This window comes from Artibeus jamaicensis, unplaced genomic scaffold, assembly GCF_021234435.1.
Source record: "Artibeus jamaicensis isolate MK-2021 breed Jamaican fruit bat unplaced genomic scaffold, CSHL_Jam_final scaffold_1964, whole genome shotgun sequence".
Taxonomy (NCBI): domain Eukaryota; kingdom Metazoa; phylum Chordata; class Mammalia; order Chiroptera; family Phyllostomidae; genus Artibeus; species Artibeus jamaicensis.
In genome coordinates this window covers 16,688,730-16,705,924 of record NW_026522030.1, presented here as the reverse complement: position 1 = coordinate 16,705,924, position 17,195 = coordinate 16,688,730, and the positions used below count along the sequence as shown (strand labels likewise).

Below are 17,195 nucleotides of genomic sequence, written 5' to 3'. Positions count from 1 at the left end.
GGTACCCTGGGGCCCAGTCAAATTGGTACATTAAATTAACCATCACAGCCTTTTTTTTTTTTTTATTGACTATATTCAGCACCATTCCTGGTACACAGTAGGTGCACATTAAATGCTTGAATAGATGTGGCTCTGGAATCGTACACTGCTGTACCTTTCTGAACTAGTTCAAATCACTTTCTTTCTGCTACGGAGACGGTCCAGTGCAGCGTTCTTCCCCCAGCAAGCCAGGCAGCATCGAGGAGGCAGACCTCAGGTGAGAGTCTCTGCCTGGGTCAGGAATCGCCAGTTAAAATTGCCCAGATCCCTTCCTTTGCTCATAGCATGAGGAGAGGTTCCTCAGAGGGACCCTTGGAAACAGACTGGCCAGGGGTTAGCAGGTCTGCTCCTCCTGCTCCGTGCTCGCTCGTAGGTCTGTGCTTGTTCGGCTGAATCTGAGGGACATCGCCTAGACTACGCTGAGCGCTCTGTCACTACCACCAGGTGACGTGAAACTGGAGTGTGTAGTGGTTAGAGGACGACAATTCTGAGAAACTGAGGTCTTCCGCTTATGAACTATGGCTCCGGGCCTGCTTAAGCCTCACAAGTGATAATAGCAATCAATCCCAGAACCAGCTAATGTTGTTCTGAGGATTTACTATGGCTAGATATAAACGGTAAAGATGAATTTCTCTTAGTCTTCGTAACAACTTTATTAGAGAATACTACAATATTATTTATAATTAGGACTTTACCGATGTGGAAAATGGCACCGGTGCTAGCCCACAGGCCCATGGATGGTGGACCCAGGATTTGAACTCAACATGTACTTCAGAGTGCCAGCTCTAAGTACCCAGTCACGTGCCTCACAGGGTTGTTGTGGTACTTAAGTTGGACGGGACATTTAAAGTTGTAGCCAGTGTTTACTAGATAGAAGCTCGGGAACAAATGTTTGTTATTCCCTTACAGATTCTCAGCCTGCTCAGACTTAATGACCCTTTTTTATAACCAATAATTTGTATTCTGTTTCTTAATGAAACTTGTTGGTAAAGTAACCTACATAAATGCATAATTAAAGAAATCAATATAATGCATAATTGCAATGTAAAGGAGAAATAAAAATACTTGCAGTAAAATAATTATCTTACTATAAATTATTCAGAATGTTAATGCTTGGGCGCGATTACACTAGAAGACAGTACGGTAGTCAGATGCTTATAGCTACTTATAGTGTATGTTTGGATTTAATAAAGATGAGAGCATTTTTATACCAGAAATATCTGACAACAAAAACGTAGAGGTATGGTGGGTGCTAGAATAAAAGCTAGTATTAGAACAAGTTATAACAGAGCAGCCTTATTTCTACTTGGTAAGTCTTACCATAGTTCCCATGTGAATGGCTGGAGAAGCGTTCAGAAATTGTATGGTGTCTATGCATGTATGTCTTTGTTGGGGGAACTGTTCTTTCCTTTGCATTCATTATATACGACGTCTGTCCAGAAGGTATTCAGTCATGTAACATGAAAGGTAGAGACATTTATTGAAGAAGATACAAGATACAAGAAACATATACATAGGGCAGTGATGCTACCTCAGTCCCCTTCAAAGTAGGCACCTTTGGCACCTCACACAGTTCTTCTAATTGCCATCAGCTGTCCCATGGTATTTTTGTGAATCTCATCAACAGTCTGAAATCTCTTCCCTTTCAAAGGTGACTTTAGTTTTGGGAAAAGCCAAAAGTTGCAGGGCGCCAAATCTGGGCTGTAGGGGGGCTGAGTCACTTGGGTGATTTGATGTTTTGACAAAAAAACTCTGCATGAGACGTGATGCATGAGTGGGTGTGTTGTCATCATGAAGCTGCCAATCACCAGTTGCCCAGAGCTGTGGCCTTCTGAATCATCTGAATAGTTTCCACAGAGGAATGTTCAAGCTCAAGCAAAATTTCATGCAGATTCATTGCTCTACTTGCTCAGTCATTTTGAATGTAACAGCCACACAGTACACATGCTCACTCAATGGTGTCTACCACCCCCACTGACTAGTACAGTGAAGTCATCATTGTTCTCACATGCATATTCCAGTCCACTCTCCTTGGTTGCCAGGTCACATTGATGTCATGCAAACTGTTCTCATTATATTAAAAATGGCTGGATTTTTTCTGGATGGACCTTGTACGTCTAGCATCCATGGAATCCATCTGCTAAATTACAGTAATGTCCTTTATCACTGTAGCAATAAAAAAAACCTACATAGGGGCATCTCTGCCTAGGAGGTGATGTTAGTACCTTTGAGACCACGCCATTAGAAAGTCGTTAAACATTTGTTGAGCAAAGAGTTGGTAGAAAAGTTCATAGACTTAGCACTTGACATGTTGGAGTTTATGGCCTCTTTTGCTAAGTATACACTGTATAATTACAAAGTAACATTGACTCCTACAGACATCACACAAGTTATTGTATACATTTTAGGGAAAGAGAATAAAAGGATGTGATCCATGAATAACTGCAGTGATATAGGAAGGCTTCCTAAAGTAAAAATTTAATTTTAATTGAAGTTGATGTAGGAGGCTGCTGGTAATGTATAGCAAGTCAGCTTGAAATATTTTATTAGAGATTGTCTTCATCAGTGCTTGACCTGTGGTAGCATGTCACATTTACGGCTCATAAAGTAAATGGATCACTTTTTAAGAGTAAGTGGGGTCAGACGCACAGATGGAGAGCAGGATGCCAGCAGGGGCCCAGGAGGCTCGGGGGTGGCGGGGTTGAGCAAAAAGGGAAAAGGACTCATGGACCTGGACAGCAGTGTGGAGGCTGCAGGGGGAGGCGGGTTTATAAGGGGACTAAATGGTGATGAAAAAATATACCATCAAGATTAACTTTAAAAAGATAAGAAACAGAGTAAGTAAACAATGAAAGTAAACCGTGTTCACTGGAGAGAAATTGAGAAATTCAGAAAATCATGAAAACAAAAAACTGTGACAAGTAATGTGAAAAATTTATTGATGTTTTCTTCCAGGATTTACTTTATGAATATTTATTTTTTCTGAATAATTGAGATTATAGCTGTATAATTTACTTTCTGTCTTTACTTTTATTTATATCCTTTTAAAATTTGCATTCTGCCTTGTGGTGCAAAATTCTCAGACGTTATATATGTGGCATTACTTTACTTGCTTTCCACCTAATGTTATTTATCTTTTCCTGTTGCACAGTATTCTTTTATAAGGTAATTCTCAGTGACTGTAATATTAATTACTTGAACAGATATAACATGCTTTAGGTTGTTTTTATATTTTTTTTAAAAAATATTTTATTTATTTATTTTTAGAGAGAGGAGAAGGGAAGGAGAAAGAGAGGGAGAGAAACATCATTCTCTCCATGTGTGGTTGCAGTCCATTTCTGGGGACCTGGCCTGCAACCCAGGCATGTGCCCTGACGGGGAATCGAACCAGCAATGCCTTGGCTGGCAGGCCCCCGCTCAATCCACTGAGCTATACCAGCCAGGGCTGTTTTTATATTCTTTATATTAATAAATTTTTGTTTGAAACTGAAACAGATACAGAGAAGAGATGGATGGTTGTTAGGGGTGGCAGTTGGGGGTCGGGGCAAAAGAGGTGAAGGGACTAATAAGGACAGATGGACAGTTATAAACTAGTCACAGGAATGTAAAGTACAGCATAAGAAATATAGTCAGTAGCATTGTAACAACTATGCGTGGTGCCAGGTGGATACAGGAAATATCAGGGGACACTTTGTAAAGTGGGTGATTGTCTAACGACTGTCCTGTACACCTGAAACTAATACAGGATAATATTGACTGCAATTGAAAAATAAAGAAAAGTGGAACTCTCTGTAATAATTTTCTGTCTGTAATAGTTTCCTTCAGATAGATCCCTAAACATGCAGTTCTGGACTGAAAACCGCATTCCTTTTTCAAGACTCTTGAAATGGGCTGTGAAGTCCTGTCCTCATAAGGCTGGACCAGTTCAGTTACCACAAATAGGCCTATTGGTATGCCTGGCAGATGGACGTTCTTTTGTTGAATGGCCAGTTTTATAAGCTAAAGGTAGCATCTCATTTTACTGATTGCTAGTGAAGGTCAGCATGTTTTGTATATTAATTGACCGTTTGTAACTGTTCTGTCCATTTGTCCTTTGTCCATTTTAAATTCGTGTTGCCTCTTTTTTAGTAATGATAGTAACTTGTGTCATATTATATTTTCTCCAGATTTTAAAACTTTAGTTGTTTGTGATATTTTTGACATTTAGAGGCTTTGAAGTTTTTTAAACGTGTAGGTCCTGTGTCTTTTCTTAAATCTGGTTTCTTCTTCATCTGTCTCATCCTTCAAATCCCAGTTCACATTTTACTTTTTCTAAGAAGGTTTTTCTTGAACACCCTAGCTTACAGTGGTAGGTATTAGATATGCTTATTGTCTACACTTCTGATTTAGTACATGATCTGTCTTTACTATATATATACCTACATATATATAATACATTTTCTGTTTATATGGTGCTCTAACAAGATTAAGATTGTAAGGTCTCTGAGAACAGACCTCATAGCATTTGTGTCTTCTATGGCATTGGCCTTGGGACAGCATATTGAATAAGTGCATTTGATCATAATAAAGAGACTTTTTTTTAGTGCTCACCACAAACATTGCCAGGAATCTTCCTTTGAATTATCTCAATGGGTCTTTATAGCAAGCAAAGTGAAGTAGATAGGAAAGGGGTTTTTATTCTCACATCTATGGATAGCTAATAGTTGTTTTCATTATAAGTGTGAAAAAAGGTAAGAGAGAGTAGTATAGTTCTTCTTTTTTTAACCGAATAAAAGAACAAACTACTCTATAGTTAGAAGTATGCCATAATGCTATGGTAATGCATTCATGAATATGAAATAAACTATGCATATTCATGCCTGTCTCTGAGAATTTGTTTTTGTTTCTTTTGCAGTGCCATACCAATTACATTCCCGTCTGTGCATCCAATGGAGACACGTATCAAAACGAGTGCTTTCTCAGAAGGGCTGCTTGTAAGCACCAGAAAGAGATAACGGTAGTAGCAAGAGGACCATGCTACTCTGGTATGTTGTCATGTTCTTCCGAATGAATGCTGGAAGTGGTTCTGCCACATTTTCTCAAAGGAAGTTTGCAGCCACAGGTGTACCCCCAGAAGTGCTGTTCGCACTGGTGGTGATTGTGTGGGGAGTAGGGGGCTCTTTCCCCGCCCCCATTTTGTGCTGTTTTTTAGCCCCAAGTGGTCTTCTATCAACTGTGTTACTTCTCAGCACACTTTTAATGCCCAGTGCCTTGTTTTGTGGGGACTTTGCATTTCTTTTGCCTGTGGTTTGACTATTGGAGTAGGATTTGAGATGGGAAATGATATGAGGCCCAGTTTTTTATTGTTATTTTTCGGTTGGTGGGAAGGAGTGGGGGGTACCCGTGGAAATCATTGCTGGTCCCCCAGGATGTGTCTCTTCCCCAGCTCTTTTCCTGTCTCCTTTCTGTCCGCCAACCCTTACCACCCACCTCCCCCTCATTGTTTATACTTACTTCTCCTTTTCTTCCTGAATTGGTAGTGAGTTTGGAAGGAATTAATATAAGTTTGTCATTTGCACTTGTATTTGAGGGCAGTGATGAACAAGAGGTATGACAATTAGAACCAGTGTAGGAAGGGTAGCAGGAAAGGTGGAGACTACTTTTCTGTGAAATGTTCATTTTCTTTCTTTCCCACATATTACAGGGCCTGTGTTTACAGTTTTTATTAGGGCTCCATTACCTAAGCATGATTGATCAGTTGTCCATGTGGTTGATCTCAGACTTCATGGTCATTAATACCACATGACTCAAAGCGCCCACATTAAGTTACGTGGTTGGTCTTTCACTCTAAGGCTGTTGAGTGTGGTTCGCCCCACTCTTAAGATCTGATGTGGTCAGCACCCTCCCTAAACAAGACGTTCCTATCAGATATGACATAGATGACCTCCCAGAAGCTGAGGACAAAGACCAGACCTTTCTTTGGGCAAGTCCAAATTCTTTTCCATGTGCTTAATAATTAGGCGGTCGGTGAAATTCTGTCCTCAGGCCGATTGATTGTCATTTGGTGTGGTTCTTACACACTTCCTTGTGTTTCATTGTGTACATCGTGTTTCAGAGACTTGATTGAGAGACTAAGAAGGAATGTGGAGTTCTTTGCAATCCCCAATTAACTGTGCATTACTTATGAGTGGTATGTGTTTATGACACCAGCTGCTTTGATAGGCAGTGAGGGTGGAATGGAAGATTGGAAAGAGCACCACACTACGCTTGAAAGACCTGTGTTTAAAGTGACTCTAGTTCTTATTTACTGCATGACCTTGGATAAGTCACTTAACCCTTCGGAGCCCCAAGTACCCAAATTGTTAAATGGGTATCATCTCCTGGGGTAGTTAAATGAAGATCGAATGAGCTCCGCTATAAGGTGGTAGCCCTGTCAATTTTGTTGTCTGCTGGGTGGGTCAGTGTGGGTCAGTGGTGCTCATGGCATTTGGTCTTTGATTGCTCCTATTCCCAGCATTAAAAATAACATTCTCTTTAGTTTACTTGAAAACTCCGAATGCTTTAAGCCTTTGCTCCTCCGTGAAAGCTTTCTCCCATGCCGTCTCCTGGCAGGGTTTGTTCATATTTTGTGCATATCTCTTTGTATGTAACTCACTTTATTTCATTTCCACCCAGATCAGTTTTTTCTCAACTGGAAGGCAGCATCCCTGCCTAGGGAGGCACATGGTCATCCCGGGGTTGGTGTGGAGTTATGTGGGCTGGGGAGGGTGTGGGTACAGTGAAAATACAGTTTCCAAGAAGAATTCCACCTTGCGATCAGAGTAGTCACACTGTACTAAGCAGTGGCTTGCTGCCCAGTACAATGGGGGGTGGGGCGGTCTGTGAAGCTTTGGTTCTTGATGTTACCGAAGATCAGAATTCTCTCCTGCACATGCGTTGGATGCATGACTTACAGTTCTGTTCTGTTGTTTCTGAAAAACAATTCAGTATCTGGTTAGAAACAGGGTAAGACCGGTTTGAGCTGGTTCTGCAATTATAATAATATATCATTTATTTGGTAATTTTAAATAACACTAAAGGGAGGTGTTAGGATTGTGTTTTGAAAAATTGGACATGGGTCGAAAAAAAATTGGTCATTGAGTAAGTATCTCATGCCTTAGGACTGTCTTAGTAATTCATCCCCAGCATTTGCCAGGTGGCCTAGTACATCTGTATGCAATCAGTGTGGGGCAGAAGGGACAGGGGGATGTTCTTCTAAAAAATTTTGGTCATAAAAGTAATTTTACATTGAGTTCCCCTCTTCATCCTCTTTTTTTCCTGCTTTCCCTCCTTCTTTTCCTCCTTCTTTAGAGAAAATGTAGTTTTTTTAATGACCGATTAATCAAAATTGAAGGCAATTTAAGACTTTTTATGAAACCCCATAAAGATTTTGCAGTGGGTACTACCCGAAATAATGCTCCAGTTCTTCCTGTCTCTGCCACAGCTGAAGTTGGGTTATTGCCTGGAGGAGCTGGAAGGCGAGGGAGCGGCACTGTCGGGGGTGTTGTCTCCCACTCCCGCGAACTGTGAGAAGCACTGGAGGGGCTTCCCCAGGGCGTCCCCCCACCAGAGTGCTGCCTGGAGTGTCGCGATCCTCACTCGCCACCTCTGCTGTTTCTCTGCTGTGTGCCGCAGAACCACTCTCTTCTCAGCGAGCCCCGTGCCATATGTTGGCTCTTTTGGGATTAGAGAATAAATATTTTACATTCGTTACATTTTAGGCTGGCTCCTTGCTGGAAGCTTTGAGGGAGGCTCTTTAATTTCACTAGTAACAAGTCTCCCACCTACCTCTTGGTGAGCTTCCTTCTGGTTAGGTTTTCCAAGTTAATTTCATCAGTAATATGAAAACCCTGCCCGTGAAGTTGTTTTTCCCTTCTACACCCTGGGGCTTTTCTTACCTTTTGGCTTTGGGTTTTTATGTACAGATTTTTTTTTAAAGATTTTTAGAGCAAGACCCAAAGCCCTTTCCCTCCCTTTCTAATAAAAACAGCTTGTTCATTATTTCTCTCGAGTGTAACAAAATTAAAATTTTCTTCCACCTTTTAAGAGAGTTAATTAACATATTTTTCTATTTAGCCATTTACTTCACAATATTTATTGGTCTTTGCTCTGTGCGAGGCACCTGGCTGTTTCCTGAATGGAGCTGCAAAAATGCACGAGGTATGGGAATTAGTGTGGCCAAGGAATTTATATTTAGAGAAAGGCACACGATAGGGTTATGAGAATAAACCAGTATATATTAAAAAAAACAACTTGGAAAAGGGCCACATGAGAATGGATATCCCAAGTTTGATTTTTCGATAAGAAACTTCCTGTCTGATAAGATGAAATTTCCAGGAAGAGTGTTCATCTTTACTCTGTTTTTTTTCCTCAGATAATGGCTCTGGCTCTGGAGAAGGCGGTAAGTTTCAAGTACCCTGTAAAGGGCATCCGTTTTCTTTCTCTTTTTACTGATCTAAAAGTCACAGACCATACAGTCTACCTGTGTGAAGTGTGCAGTTCCGTGGCCTTTAGTGCATTCAAAGAGTTGTATATTCATTACTACCAATTTTAGAGCATTTTCATTATCCCAGGAAGAAGCCCCACCCTTAGCCATCACTCCGACCCCCGTGTCCCCCTCAGCCTGGCATCTTTGGCTCATGAAGTTATTTTCACTAAAGGTTCGTTGTCAGATGAAGGGGAAATGCAGCTCCTGTTAGACTGAGGCCACACCGGAGTGCGCTCTCCGTAGGGTCGTCCCCACAAGCGACTGTAGCTCGTAAGGAACGTTCAGGGCACAGCACGAAAAAGTCTAGAGTGAGTCGCGCACTGCGCAGAGGGAAGATGTGCAGAGCGGCCCTGCTGGAATCTAGAGTTTACACTATTAACGTTTTCCTGTTTGTTTTAATTTCATTTTACAAATACATGAATTATTTCTGCGGTCTAAAACTAATACTTGGGAATAGCATGGAACAAAGTCCATTCTAAATTTTCAGAATTAAGAATGACTGCCTCCTGGTTTAATGAGGCTGTACATAATTTTTAATGAGTATCTATCGTATGCAAAATAATGCCCGAGGTACTGTGGGGCTACAGAAAGGGAAAACTTGCAGACAAATGAAAACTACGGTGGTGATACTGTCAACACTATTCGAAACCTTAGTCCAGGCTTCCACATTTCCTGGCATCCTAAAATTTCATATTAGGTAGGGATTTTATTTTTATTTATTTTTATTTTTTTGTTGTTATTCTGTTACAGTTGTCCCATTTTTTCCCCCTTTGCCCTCCTCCACCCAGCCCACTCCCCACTCCCACAGTCAGTCCCCGCACCGTGGTCCATGCCCATGGGCCATTTGTACATGTCCTTTGACTTTTCCCTTCCCCTTCTTTCCACCAGTATCCCGGTTCCCTCTCCTCTCTGGTCACTGTCAGTCTGTCCCCTGTTTCCATGTCTCTGGTTCTGTTTTGCTGGTTAGTTTATTTTGTTCATTGGACTCCTACATTTGGAAGGGATTTTAAAGGTCACCTAGGGACTGGAGGACATGTCCTGAGGAAGAAGTTCATGGATGACTGTTTCAGCTTAAAAAAAGGATTGAAGCTTGGTGCGTAGGTTAGAGGGCTAATTTGCCAGCACCAACACTTGTTTTCCCCACAGAATGTGTTGTACTCAGTATTGGCAACATTTTTTGGACTCAATCATTGATGTATTTTGGAAGTAATTGTTTTTCAAGAGCCGGGATACATTTTCCCCAGAAATAGAATAATCGCTGTTGGAAACATGAAGCATATCTGGGATGCATCCCAACTCTTGGTTGAAAATTTAATTTTTTCTCTCTAAACAGAAGAGGAAGGGTCAGGGGCAGAAGTTCACAGAAAGCACTCCAAGTGTGGGCCTTGCAAATATAAAGCCGAGTGTGATGAAGATGCAGAAAATGTTGGGTGAGTTGGTTGAGGTATTTTTATTGTTACATAAAGGTATCATTTAACCTGCTTCTGTATGTTTTATGTACGCCTTCTGTTTTTTGTTGTTGTTTACGGCTAGTGTACTGACTTCTCTCAAGTTGGTATAATGCTGTAGCTATTTAAGTCAATCTAAGTGTTATATTTTAGAACAAAAGTCTGTTTGTAATGTTTTTTGGTTTTTACCTCTGTTATTTTTTCACTGATAGTTTTATGTATTTTATACCAAAGCCTAATTTTATTCATCAGAAATACTCCTATTCTGATTTACCCTAGTATTAGACTTCCAATTAGTATCAATAATAAATAGTTTCGTCTTGAGTTTTCACATAAAAATTTACATATGTTTTCATGTATTAAACACTCCAGAACTGTTTCAAAAGTTAAGAGTATAGTAAGTAAATATTATATAAGTAAAATTTATTGATAGAAATCCCAGCCGCACAGGCTGACATTATATTGCTTTATTTTTCCTTGGTGAAGGTGGGTTTGTAGCTGGGCAGCATTGCTTGCTCAGTTTTCCATTTCACTCCCTGTAAGAAATGGTGTCGTTTGGTAGAATAGTAACAGTAGATCATCACACAGTCGTGTTTGTTTCTTCCTTTCATTAGGTTTCTGTTTATTTATTACCAGTCTCAACCTTTTTTCATTTCCCTTGGTGCTTGCCTTTTATGTGGTTGATTCTAAGAGCTTGACTGCAGGGGCCTAGTGAACAAATGGATCTTTACTTTGATTTACCTCTAGCGCATATTTGAAGATATTTATTTTATAGAGACTTATTCTTTCTTACACATATTTTCGCTGTGTATTTTCCAGCCCTGTGTTTTATTTAGGCTTCAGTGCCTATGTGAGCCTTTCACTTACTGACTAGTAGTAATACGCTTTAATTCGCATTAATGCCCACAGCGAGTTTTGCAAATTAGGATCACGCCATTTTCGTTCTTATATAATGTTCAAAATCAGGTATTTGGATGGCACTCTGTAAAAATTAATGTCTGGTAATTTTCTTAGTATGTATTTCCAAGTAGGAGAGAATTGGCAAAAGACCAGCAAGCTCAGTAGAAAGTGAATTCAGCCAAGCCCAAATTTGCTCTGTTTCTGCGTGTTGGTCACATGGATTGACATGTGTCTGTCCCTTTCAGGCGGAGTGGTTTGGTTTGGAAAAACATGTGTTCCAAAGTAGGTATTAGTCTGTAGGAGAAGGGAGAAATAAATAATAAGGACTTGCAGAGAGAACAGATAATAGGTGTTGCACGCTCTTCTTACTTTCTCACTTTGTCCTAATAATACGGTGTGATGAAACACCATTTTGTGTGTGTGTGTTGGTAGAGACTTAGTTCTTGTCAATGTGTTTTCCCAGGTCTGTTTTATAATAGTGTTCAGAGTCAAAATAGTTGTCCGTGATTGATTGGCTAGGTCTATTGATCTGTTTTTATGCCTTTGACAGCATCTCTACTCAGCCCTATTTTACACATCTTTCTGCTCTCATTTTTCATCCCTAAACTGAAAGAGATCATGGGCTTAGAAATAGAATACATTCTATCTAGTCTCAGAGGTGGCCCCAGAGGTGACATCTACATGGTGAATGAAACACAGATCTGTCTGTGAACACTTCCTCATGATATAACAGGTAGTCTGTGCCCAATCAGGGCAGCTCTGTTGCATGTACTAAATTAATTTTGCATGTACCTGTGTATTGAGAGCTTGCAATCACCGTTTCTGCAGATACAGGTTCTAAGCAAAAGGAAGTGGGCACAGACCAGGGGATGGCTTACCAATAATAGGGAACGTGCAGACGAAGGAGCACAGACACTGGGATAGGCAGCCAAGCCCAGGCCAGGAAATTGATGCCGCCATGAACATTAAGAAACAACTGGTGCCTTTACCTGGACGATAAATGATGAAGCTAAAGTGGTGGTTCCTCCTACGGAAGGAGACCAAAGGAAATTTTAGGAACATCTAATCTTTCAGTCTATAAAACATTTATTATTGATTGCAATTTAAATGTATTCATTGCAATTTAAATTGATTGCAATTGCTAGTTGGGTTTAGCAATTTAAGTGTATCTCTGTGGTTATTGTAATAAAAAAAACTTTTAAATGAGCCATGGTACCAAGAAAGCTATATCAAGGTTATATAAATACTTCAAGGCATCTTCTAGGTGCTTTTCATGGTTGCCACCAGGTGACAGTAACATCTGTCTAAGGTAGTTGTGACCCAGCCGTCTAGACCTGTTCGGTAGAGAAAACTGGGAGATGCTGAAGTACGGCATTGGTCATTAAGCCTTGATTTTTATGGAAAAACCTGCCATTTATTAAAAAGTTGTTTTATTATTTTTTATTAAAAGATACAATTTTAGTTATTAAATACAAAAGGTCTTAGTTACAAACCAAGTCCTCACAGCATGACTTAATTATTACAAATTCTACTAGAACCAGAGAATGTTAAGCTTAACTAGAATCTTAAAATGTATCTTCTAATCTAAGCTGTTCACTTTACAAATGAAAGAAATTATCAAGGACTGAAGTCAGAGGGTTTTGTGGGATGGATTCTCCTAAGTTCTAGAATAGTATTTATTTTTTAGTTTTTACATCTGCCTGCCTGTATTTGTCGGTTTCATTCCTAGAGGGACTGCTGTGACCTTCTTCCCACTGTGTGGACTGCCGCTTGATGCCTCTTTAAAAAGCAGCGCCCTCTTCTTCAGCCTGGTCCCAGCTCTGAGTTCTTGACTTCCTTATCATCTCCTTGTTCCTCTGAATACTGGCAGCTTTAAAATTTTTTGTGTCGATATTACCTAGACCACCAGCCACATGCCAATTTTTCAGTTTTCTAATCAGTGACTTTCAGATGCTTTTGGCTACGAGTCCATGTAAGAAATACGTTTACGCTGTGACCCAGCACTCATGTACATATATGGGGGGGGCCTCAAACTCCCCAGAATTTATTTATAAAAATTTGTGTATTTATTCCTGTTTAAACTTGAGTAACCTTCGAAGTACACTCCATTTGATGAAATGCACCTGTTGAGATGTTTTTTCCACACTGCTCAAAACAGCTTTTGAACTTGTCAGTATTGATGCCTTTTAGTGCTTGTACCGTTTTTTGTTTGGCCTTTTCCACATTGGCAAAACGTTTCCCCTTGAGGACTTTTTTCTTCTGGGAAAACCAAAAGAAGTTGCTTGGGGCAAGATCGGATGAATAGGCAGGGGTGGCAGGAGGGTTATGCTGTTTTTGGTCAAAGACTGCCGGACATTCAGCGCAAAGTGGGAAGGTGTTCCGTAAACCACCCATCATGAAATGGGCAAATGTGTTGAATGCGTCTTCTAAAAAAATTCTCTGAAGCCAAATGCAGCCTCTCACAACAACACCAGCTGGAACACTGATACAGATGTTTTCCTAGAACACTCACCTAGTGGGGGAAGCCTGTACTACACGGGTCCTGCCCTCCAGAAGATAATCCTGTTTCTTTTTAGGTCCCCTCTCATACACATGGTAATAATACATAAAAAGTAAAGCAAAATTTTTGTGAAGTATTAAATTCAGTGTTCTATAATATTTTCTATCCTGTTTTCTTAAATATAGCTGGTAGTGAGTGATTCACTAAATTGACTTCATAATCCACTAGCGATGATGACTTATAGCTTGAAAAATATTGCTCTATAGTATCGCTATAATAGATAGGGTATTTCATGTCACACTTTTAGTATGGGTTTAAATTTTAAAGTATTTTATATATTCTCATTTTGAAATGTCTTTCCTGTCAGGAGAGATGTTATATAACCTATGTAGTTTCCCAAGGACAGCTGAACTCTTTCTCTTGCTTTAAAAAGCTTTTTCTCTTTATCTTGATAATAGTGTTAAAATGCCTGGCATTTGAGGGGAGGGAATAAGTGGTACCTACTGTAGGTCGATTTTCCGGCTAGTAAGAGAAGTGCCAATTTTTATTTAGCCATTCAAATGGAAATTGATTTAGACATATTGTTTTCTTAAATAGAGTACACAGAACATATTTTAACAATATCAGTGCTACAGTTTTTAGACATTGTTAACATGCATTATTTTTAGCTCTTTATAGTGGGTGGAAGTATTATCCTGATTTTACAGGTGAAGCCGAGGTCAGAAGAGGCTGAATGGCTTGCAGTTAGGCAGTGGGACCAGAACAAGGGGTTTATTCCCTCTCGTGCCCACGTGCGTACACCATGCTGTTCTCTGGGGCCACTGGTGTTCTCAGTGGCCTTTGTTTCACCCTTCTGCTTAAGGATCCATTCTGCTTTGTGTTTTGGGTTCTTTATATCATTTTTTAAAAATATTTTTTCTTCACCCAGAGCCGCTGCCTCTGGGTGCTGTTGCTGTGCCTTGTCTGTGAGCCTGACTGCATGGCCCCACCTTTGAACTTGCTTCTCTGCTTCCCTGGCATAGGAAACAAAGTGCCCATAGGAACTGTAGCTAATGTGAGAATAAATTCTAAATGTAACATCAGAGTACATAGGTTCAGGGGTGAAATTGCACGGACCTCATTAATAAGCATGTATTTTTATCTCTCTTGTCTGCTCAGTGGCTGTTTTAAATTTTTGTAACTTGAATTATTTTTGTTTCTCAGAGGCTTTTCCCCTTTCTGCCCGAAGCACTGTCTGTCCAGTGGCATTATGGGCTTTGCATGGGTTTCTGATGGCTGTCCTCATTAACGCTCCTCTTATGAATTACATGTCGGGCGAGGTGATTGAGGTTCCCAGAAATTCATCTCCTCTGTGGGTGAGGTTTCAGTATCCCATTGTGACCTTTGTGAAATGCAGCAGGTAGACTTTCTGCTTGGTCTTAAAAGTGGGAAACAGTACCTGTTTTACACGAGGTTATATTTCTAACCTGAAGTTACTGCTGCAAGAGAACCGTCCAGCATGTGCCTGGACCATGGACCAGATAATCATAGAACTCCTTCACACTGGTATCTTTTAAATACCCCGTTCACGAATGGCTTGAGCAGCCTGTAGATTCATCAGGCACAATGTCAGTGCGGGTGATTTATAAAAATCCTCCAGTTCCTTCTTTTGAACTTTGTGATGCACTTCATGGAAGTGGTTTCTGCTCCTCTGCATCCTGGATGGCAGTCTCTTTGGAGAGGCTGCGTCTGTTTTTTGCCCTTGAGTGACAGATGTCACAGTTGCTCAGAGAACCATGTATGTGTGCAGGGTGACGGACAGCGCAGCCTCTTTATTCCCTTTAGGTCACTTTATTCCATGTTCCTCCTTGGTCTTGAGAAAAAAAACCCTCTGCATAGCACTTATGATACTTTGTCTTGCTGATTTCTGTATTGGATGAATTTGGTGGGGCAAGGTGGGGTAGGCTTAGCGGCCCTCCATAGGTCTTTAGTGAACTTGTGACAGTTCACGCAGTAGGGCTTTGTCATTCACATAGAGCTGCACACAGGGCCATTCTGAGAATGAAATATGTGTGAAAGGGACTCGTATTGTGCTGAACCCGTTGTAGGCTTCACTGGGTGTTGGTTAAATCTGAATAGCTTCCCATGAATTACTTTAAGCCATTGTTTTGTAACTTTCTAAATAAACTTACCATATCGAGAAGGAATGGCACTTTTGTGTAGAGTAAGGAGAAAGGAAGGGAAAAGACGGACATTTCTCAATAATAATAATACCTTTCACATGTACACAGTAATTGATGATTTCAGAGGGCTTTTAAGAAAAGCTTATTTGATTCTTTTCACCTGCGTTATGCAGCATTGTCTCTATTTTAAAGGCTCAGTGTTGTGACTTGCCAAAATCATTGAGCTAAGTCATAGAAGTAATTGAATCAGTGATTTATGTATACATTCATGCCTTTGAAATATGCAGCGTTAGACATTCAACAACTTTAAGAAGCATTACAGGAAAAGGTCTGTTTTCCACCCTGGTCCCCAGCCTCCCAGTTGTCTGTGCTGGAGGCAGTCACTGTGATCTTTTTCTTTTTTCAATCTCGCAGAGATATTTTATGCATGTACAAGCAAGTATGAACACGTATTCTCCTTCCTTTTTTCAAGCTTAATGACAGCGCACTCACTACACATACCAGCCTATAATTTATTTAAAACCTTTATTCTCAAATGTACATTGCACACAGAGGTGTTTAAAATGTATACAGGCCATTTAAAGAATATGACACCTTAGTACCTAACGCCTTGGGTACAAAATAGAATGTTGCCATATTACCAGTGGCCAGCATTAACCCAGCCATGGAAAGAAAGGGCAGTATTGCTACTCTTTCGTGAAGGCTTACGGAATATACATTGAACAGTTCTTGGGTCAGAGACTGGGTTCTAGCTTCCCAGAGAGTTTACAAGGTTCCCTTCTGGGGAAGTCAGTGGGGAGGACCGTGAGTGAGCCATGGGGAACCTAGGGCTCACTGCAGTTAGACACCTGTCAAGATTCTGGTGTCACCAGGTATGGATGACAGGCAGAAAGGTCTTCAGAGAGTGGACTGTTGTGTGTTGCAGCTGTTGTGTGTACCTGCAGCTGTCGGACACATGTCAGTTAAATGAGTGTGCTCTTTTGGTTCGGGCAGTAGGGCACAGAGGGGAGACGAGGAACTTCATCACTTCCTGGTCAAGACAAGTTAAATACAGGCCAGAACCCGGGCCAGGCTTACCGGGGCATTCTGTCCTCTGGCTGAAAAGAGGATGCAGTGGCGTTAGGTGTCTTGGTGATGGCAGTCAGCAATGCAACTGTTTACAGAGTGAAACTCTTTCAGGGTGGACTGGTTGCCCTTTTCATCTTGTATATAGCTGTCTTCCCAGGGTCTTCCTTAAATGTGTGTTTTTTCCTACAACAGTTGATTCTCCAATTCTGTACAAACTGGATGTCCTATCATTAATTTCATGTCAATTCTGACATTCATCTTCTTGGAGTTAGCATAGACCCCAGAGGGATCTGCGCTCAGACCCATAAGACTGTCTCCGCTTTAGAAGCTAGCCACAGATGAGGTCCCTTGCACTTCTGCCCAGGATACTATTGTTTTGCAGGTTCCCAAGACCTTCCCTGTGCTTGGTAATTTGCTAAAATGACTCAAGTGAGTCTCAGAACCCAGTCATCTCTTCAACATGCAAGATACTCTGCTACCACTGAAGAAGGGTGTTTAGGACCTCTGAGCCAGCAACAGGGAGCAAAGACCAAATACACTTTTTGTTGTACCACAAGTATCACTTGTGAATT

At 40.7% G+C, this 17,195-nt stretch overlaps 1 protein-coding gene across 1 annotated transcript in view; it reads left to right on the top strand.

Moving 5' to 3' along the window:
• TMEFF1 (transmembrane protein with EGF like and two follistatin like domains 1) overlaps positions 1–17,195 on the top strand; it is an 84,301-nt gene that overhangs the window by 29,912 nt on the left and 37,194 nt on the right. Inside the window, exons 3-5 of the mRNA XM_037140805.2 lie at positions 4,934–5,063; positions 8,432–8,458; positions 9,879–9,975. Of these exons, the coding sequence (XP_036996700.2) occupies positions 4,934–5,063; positions 8,432–8,458; positions 9,879–9,975 (254 nt within the window). The remainder of the gene's footprint in view (positions 1–4,933; positions 5,064–8,431; positions 8,459–9,878; positions 9,976–17,195) is intronic.